The sequence below is a fragment of the Piliocolobus tephrosceles genome, chromosome 4 (genome assembly GCF_002776525.5).
Source record: "Piliocolobus tephrosceles isolate RC106 chromosome 4, ASM277652v3, whole genome shotgun sequence".
Classification (NCBI taxonomy): Eukaryota; Metazoa; Chordata; class Mammalia; order Primates; family Cercopithecidae; genus Piliocolobus; species Piliocolobus tephrosceles.
In genome coordinates, this window is record NC_045437.1 from 141,244,074 (window position 1) to 141,250,444 (window position 6,371).

Below are 6,371 nucleotides of genomic sequence, written 5' to 3' on the forward strand. Positions count from 1 at the left end.
AACCCTGGATGGGGACAGGGTGGGAATAGCAGCTCTGACACCTCTAACTCACTGTTAATAGTGACAAGTCCCTTTCTGGCTCCAGCCTCAGTTTCCCTGTGATCTAGAGGGGTTGGGCTTTGGTCTCCTAGGGCTGCTGAACTCACCTGGGGCCGGCAGAGGCTGGAGCGCCTCAGGCTGTTTCCCTGGGAGATGGGGCCTGTGTCCCGCTTCTGGCCAGCACAATTTGAGAACATTTGCTCTCCTGACCAACCAACGGCCCATCCCTCCTCCACCCTCAACCCCTTGCCATCCCCAAAGCAAACGAAGCTGATTGTCTTAGCTGGCCCTGTGGGTGCTGGCTGGGCGGCCGGCCGCAGGCCACAGGCGGAGGTGCCACCAGCCAGAGCCCCACCAGACACACAGGGCATTGTCCCTCGGTCAACAGCCCCTGGGCACCTCAGCCCAGCTCCTGGCCTGCCCCCACGCCCCTCACTGTCTGCCACTGCGCTAGGCTCAGCCAGCTGGGGGCCCACCCACTCACTCCCCCAGCAGCCCCCAGTTGAGCTATAATTGCTTCGCTCCATCCTGTTGCTGCCATTTTCTCGGCGGCATCTGGGGTTCCCGGCGGGCAGCAGCTGCAGGCTGACCTTGCCGCTTGGCGGAATGGACTGGCCTCACAACCTGGTATGTGGAGCTTCCCTGCCGCACCCCCACCCCTTTTTAGAGCCCAAATATGTCAGTTTTTCTTTCCTATTGATTAATGGCTGCCTCTATTTGGTTTGGAATCTGCAGAGGCAACTTCTCTGTCTTCTCCCCCAGGACTAGAAAGAAACAAGAGACTGGTCACTGTAGCCATGGCGAGCAGTGCAGGCTCCTGAACGGGGCTCAGCCGGGGCACACTGAAGCCTTTTCAGACCAGAGGCGTCTGGGGAGATCCCGGCAAACTCAGTCAGCCGGGTTTTTCCAAACAGACCTGGCTTCTGAGGTCCTGGCTGTGTGACCTTGGGCAAGTCCTTCTATTTCTCAGTGTCGATCTGGAGAGTGAGCGAGGGGGACTTTGATTCTATTCTCTGTTTCTCCGAGTGGAGAGCCAGAGTTTAAGAATGCCCTGTGAGAAACTCTGATGAGAGAGCCTATTGTTAGGGAGACATTTTTTTCTGCACTAGAATCTAGGACCAAAAAGGAAGAATTTAGCAACTGGCATCTCTGTTGCAGATTTTGTGCCAGCAAATACCTCTGCCAAGAGGGGCTCTGCTGAAACTTGTTTCCTAGGGTCAAGACTTGCTGGGTAGCCTGGATAAAGCAGGCATGGGCTAGGGCTGTGGAGTGTGAGCTGAGGCATACAGGAAACATATGGCGCCTATCTCAATTTAGGAGGAGTCAGAGGTGCCTCCATCCTGGGAGCTCTGCCTCTCACGCAGGCACCGTCCCTTCTCTCTCTGGATTCCTGGGGAGTCTGGGTTCTGCCGGGCCTGAGTCCTCTTCCTTGTGAGCCAAAGGCTTTCCTGATGCTGTGGTGCTGGGAGGGAGAAGTGGATGGCAATGGGTGGGGTGTGTATGTGTGAGGAGGGCTTGGGGGATGACTGGAAGAGGGAAGGCTCAGGGGAGGAGGGCAGTGCAGGTGGACAGGACGTCCTTAGCCCACAACTTGCCCATCTTCCCAACTTCATCTCATCCCCTTTCTCCCACCCACTCTTAATCAACATTCCATGCCATTCCGCAAAGTTTTTCTTTCTCTTTCTTTCTTTCTCTCTTTCTTTCTCTTTTCCCTCCCTCCCTCCCTCCCTCCCTTCCTTCCTTCCAGACGGAGTCTCACTCTGTTGCCCAGGCTGCAGTGCAGTGGTGCAATCTCTGTTCACTGCAAGCTCCACCTCCCAGGTTCACGCCATTCTCCTGCCTCCGCCTCCCGAGTAGCTGGGACTACAGGCACCGAGTAGCTGGGACTACAGGCACCCACCATTACGCCTGGCTAGTTTTTTTGTATTTTTAGTAGAGACGGGGTTTCACCATGTTAGCCAGGATGGTCTCAATCTCCTGACCTTGTGATCCACCTGCCTTGGCCTCCCAAAGTGCTGGGATTACAGGCGTAAGCCACTGCGCCTAGCCTCAGCAAAGTTCTTAACCAGTTCAAATCTCCTCTCTCATCTTCCCCAACCCACCCCTCCCACACCTGTCATACTTCAACTCCCTCAGCCCATGCCTGCCATGCCTCACCTGACAAGTCCCTTACCCAGAAAAGTTTCCCAGGCCATTGTCCCTGCACAGCTAAGCAGGACGCCCCACTCTTCTCCAGCCACACCCTGAATGGGCCCATCCTGGACTTGTCACTAGTGAGACCTGAGTGTTTGTCTTCTTGTTCACTGTCTTCCTTCTTAGACATAAATGACAGAAGGGCAGCGATGGGGACAGCCATTCATTTACTCAGCGAGTGTTCACTGAATGTGCTATGCAGACACGGGGGATATGACAGTGTGTGGAAACAGACACATGCTCTCACGGAGTCCATGCTGAGTTGGGTGCAGACACATAAAAGAATCGTACATACAAACTGTAAGACTGAAGTCATGCAAGAGGCGTGTGGGTTATGAGAGCCCAAGAAAGTCCAGAGACATCCCTAAGAAAGCAGCGCTAAAGCTGACACACGAGGGGTGGAAGGTGTCCAGGAGGTGAAGAGGCAGAATGCTGCAGGCAGAGGCTGTGCAAAGTCCGTGTGGCAGGAGGGAACATGCTGGGAGTAAGACTGAGAGAAGACCAGAGGCTGGAGCACACAAGAGAGAGGAAACGGGGTAATTTGAGGAGGGAGAGCTGGGGGATGGTGGGCAGAGTCAGACTGGAGCCTGGGAGACCCCTAAGAGCAATGGGAAAGGACCATGGATCCCAAGTCTTGGCCCAGAAAGAGACTTGGCTCTCCTACCTTTGACCTGTGGCTTTCCTCCCCAGCTGTTCCTTCTTACCATTTCCATCTTCCTGGGGCTGGGCCAGCCCAGGAGCCCCAAAAGCAAGAGGAAGGGGCAAGGGCGGTCTGGGCCGCTGGCCCCTGGCCCTCACCAGGTGCCACTGGACCTGGTGTCACGGGTGAAACCGTACGCCCGCATGGAAGAGTATGAGAGGAACATCGAGGAGATGGTGGCCCAGCTGAGGAACAGCTCAGAGCTGGCCAAGAGGAAGTGTGAGGTCAACTTGCAGCTGTGGATGTCCAACAAGAGAAGCCTGTCTCCCTGGGGTTACAGGTAGGCTGGGCAGTGGTGGCAAGCTGTCTTTGGGGGGCGGGGGCCTTTCCCACGTCCCAGTCATTGTAATGGTTGAGATTTCAGATTCAGAGGTCTGGGTGCTTGGGTTCGGATCCTAGCTCTGCCTCTTACTTCCCTGCGAGGCTTTGGGCAAATGGATTAGCCTTTCTGGGCCTCAGTTTCCTGGATGTAAATGGAGGCAATAGTAGTACCTACTTCAGAGTCTTATTAAATGAGAAATCCATGCATAGCACTGCCCTTATTGTTCCTCGAGTCTCCGTGGAAGTGCCTGCAAGGCTTTCCCCAGATGTCACTTCCTCTGCTCTGTGGGCCTCTGACGCCCTTCTCAGGTGTGGCACTTCCATGCATGTTCCCGTCTGTGTCTCATGCTGGACCTGGGCCTTCCCAGTGCCAGCATCAGAATCACCTAGGGATTCCCACGCCCAATCCAAACCTCCAGCAGCGAGGCCCAGAAAGTACTATTTCTTATAGCTCCACGCGGTCAGGGCGCACAGCAGGCTGTGATGTGGGAATCAAGACCCGCTGCCCTGGATAACGATGGCAGCAGCGTCCTCTCTTGGTTGTAGCTCCGCTTCCTCGCTCAGTGCCTAACCCACAGAAAGGACCACAGATGAAGGAATGGGTTGACCCTGAGGTCCTCACTCACAAACCCAGGCCGGAGATTTTTCAGCCACATGACATACACCCTGAGACTTTAGAATAGTACTGTTCATCAGAACTTTCTGTGATGATGTAAAGCCAGTACGGTAGCCACTAGCCTCATGCGGCTACTGAGTCCTTGACATGTGGCTACTGTGACTGAAGGATTAACTTTGATTTTTTTATTTTTTGTTTGAGACAGGGTCTCACTCTGTCACCCAGGCTGGAGTACAGTGGCATGGTCTCAGCTCACTGCAGCCTCTGCCTCCTGGGCTCAAGCAATCTTTCCACCTCAGCCTCCCAAGTAGCTGGGACCACACGCATGCACCACCATACCTGGCTAATGTTTTTATTTTTTATTTTTGTAGAGATAGGATCTCACTATGTTGCCCAGGCTGGTCTCACACTCCTAAGCTCAAGCAATCCACCTGCCTTGGCCTCCCAAAGTGCTAAGATTACAGGCGTGAGCCACCGTGCCCAGCCTGATTAATTTGACACATGAAACTAGTGGCGACTGCATTGAACAGTGCAGCTCCAGAATATGACCACTGGAAGGGTCGGTAAAGATCCTCCAGAACGGAGCTTTTCACATCTGACTGTGCCCATGAATCACTCAGGGATCTGATAAAAATAATGCAGCTTCAGATTTAGGAGATTCTGCATTTCTAGCAAGCTCCCAAGCATAAGGTGATGCTAATGCTCTGTGTCCACAGGTCCAGTTCACCCACTTCCTTGTCCCGTATTTAGCAGATGGGGAAACCGAGGTGCAGAAAAGGACAGGTCACAAAGCAAGTCCCTGTATGTGAGGCTCCGTGAGAGCACCAGGAGGGAACTTGCCTGCTTTGTTCATCAATGAACACCTAAAATCTAGGACAGAGCTGCTCATGTGGTGAGCATGTAAGTGTTGAATAAATGGAGATTAAGTCAGAATAGAACCCAGACCTCCTGACTTCTTTGCCAGTGGAAATTAGGCATCAATAAAAATAATGCACATTTTATTTCCGTGGATTAAGTTTCCCAACAATATAAACACAGTGGGGGTGGGGCAGGCAGAGGGAGGCCTTAGGCTACTTCACGATCCCCACAGCATAACCTAGTGCTGGGCTGGGCATCTGGCTGTGTGAAAGAAGGAAGCTGGGTGACTGGTGACCTTGAAGCTGGATAACCTTGGGGCTCTCAAGTTGCCTTCCATGATCTTCAGTTTCCTCACGCGGACCATGGAGTTGATTACTGCCTTTCCTCCAGCCCAACACAGTCTTGCTGTGGAAATTAAAACTTTGATTAGGCAAGGCAGGGGTGTGGGGTATGGGTGCTGACTGCCCCTTTCCTGATCACCTTCCGCTCTGCTCTTTCTCCTGCTCCCTACAGCATCAACCACGACCCCAGCCGTATTCCCGCAGACCTGCCGGAGGCACGGTGCCTGTGTCTGGGCTGTGTGAACCCCTTCACCATGCAGGAGGACCGCAGCATGGTAAGCGTGCCGGTGTTCAGCCAGGTGCCTGTGCGCCGCCGCCTCTGCCCGCCACCGCCCCGCACAGGGCCTTGCCGCCAGCGTGCGGTCATGGAGACCATTGCCGTGGGCTGCACCTGCATCTTCTGAAGCACCTGGCCCAGAAGCCAGGCCAGCAGCCTGAGACCATCCTCCCTGCACCTTTGTGCCAAGAAAGGCCTATGAAAAGTAAACACTGACTTTTGAAAGCAAGACTTTGGGTTTGCTTCTTGTGGCTTCGAAGTCAAAACCAGGGCCAGGGTAGGAGGTTCCTGGGAGGTAGATTTCAGATTAATGTAAAGGAGGATTTTTTCCTCACTCTGAGTTCTCCAAGGTTCTGAGTTTCATCACTCTGAGTTCTGAGGTGGCCTATTAGAAAATAATGTGGTCACCTCTACCACTTAGGGCCATCATGTGTTTCCTTTATTTATTTGAGATAGGGTCTCACTCTGTCACCCAGGGTGGAAGTGGCCCAGTCACAGCTTACTGCAGCATCAGCCTCCCCGGGCTCAAGGGATACTCCCACCTCAGCCTCTCAAGTAGCTGGGACTACAGGTGTGTGCCACTCCACCAAGCTAATTTTTGTCCTGTTTGTAGATACGGGGTTTCACCATGTTGCCTAGGCTGACCTTCAACTCCCCGGCCTCTTTGCAGATCAGACTTCTGCCCGCCTCAGCCTCCCAAAGTGTTAGGATTACAGGTGTGAGCCACCATGCCTGGCCCATGTGTTTCCTTTAATCTGGGTTTATAAGTCTATATTTCAACCATGTTAATGTGACTTGGTTGCTATAACCAATATAGGAGTTAACAAGAGTTAACTCTACCCACTTAAGGGTCACTGGAAACAAGCTCTTTTGAAGTCGGGAGCTCCCCATCTCTGAAAGTGTCAAGTTAAAGCCAAGCTTCTTAAAGGTATTATGGAGCAGACACCTGCTCTGGTTGGAGGAGATGATCTAAAGTATTTTTCAGCTCTGAGATTTCTCTGCAGATCAGACTTAGACCCAAAGAAA

The 6,371-nt window shown here is 53.2% G+C and overlaps 1 protein-coding gene across 1 annotated transcript; it reads left to right on the forward strand.

The window, feature by feature from the left end:
• The first annotated feature begins 584 nt into the window (after positions 1-584).
• IL17B (interleukin 17B) lies at positions 585-5,574 on the forward strand. Its single transcript, XM_023227036.2, has 3 exons — positions 585-666; positions 2,923-3,212; positions 5,241-5,574. The coding sequence occupies exons 1-3, from the start codon at positions 646-648 to the stop codon at positions 5,470-5,472; spliced, it is 543 nt and encodes a 180-aa protein (XP_023082804.1). The 5' UTR covers positions 585-645; the 3' UTR covers positions 5,473-5,574.
• Positions 5,575-6,371: the final 797 nt, after the last annotated feature.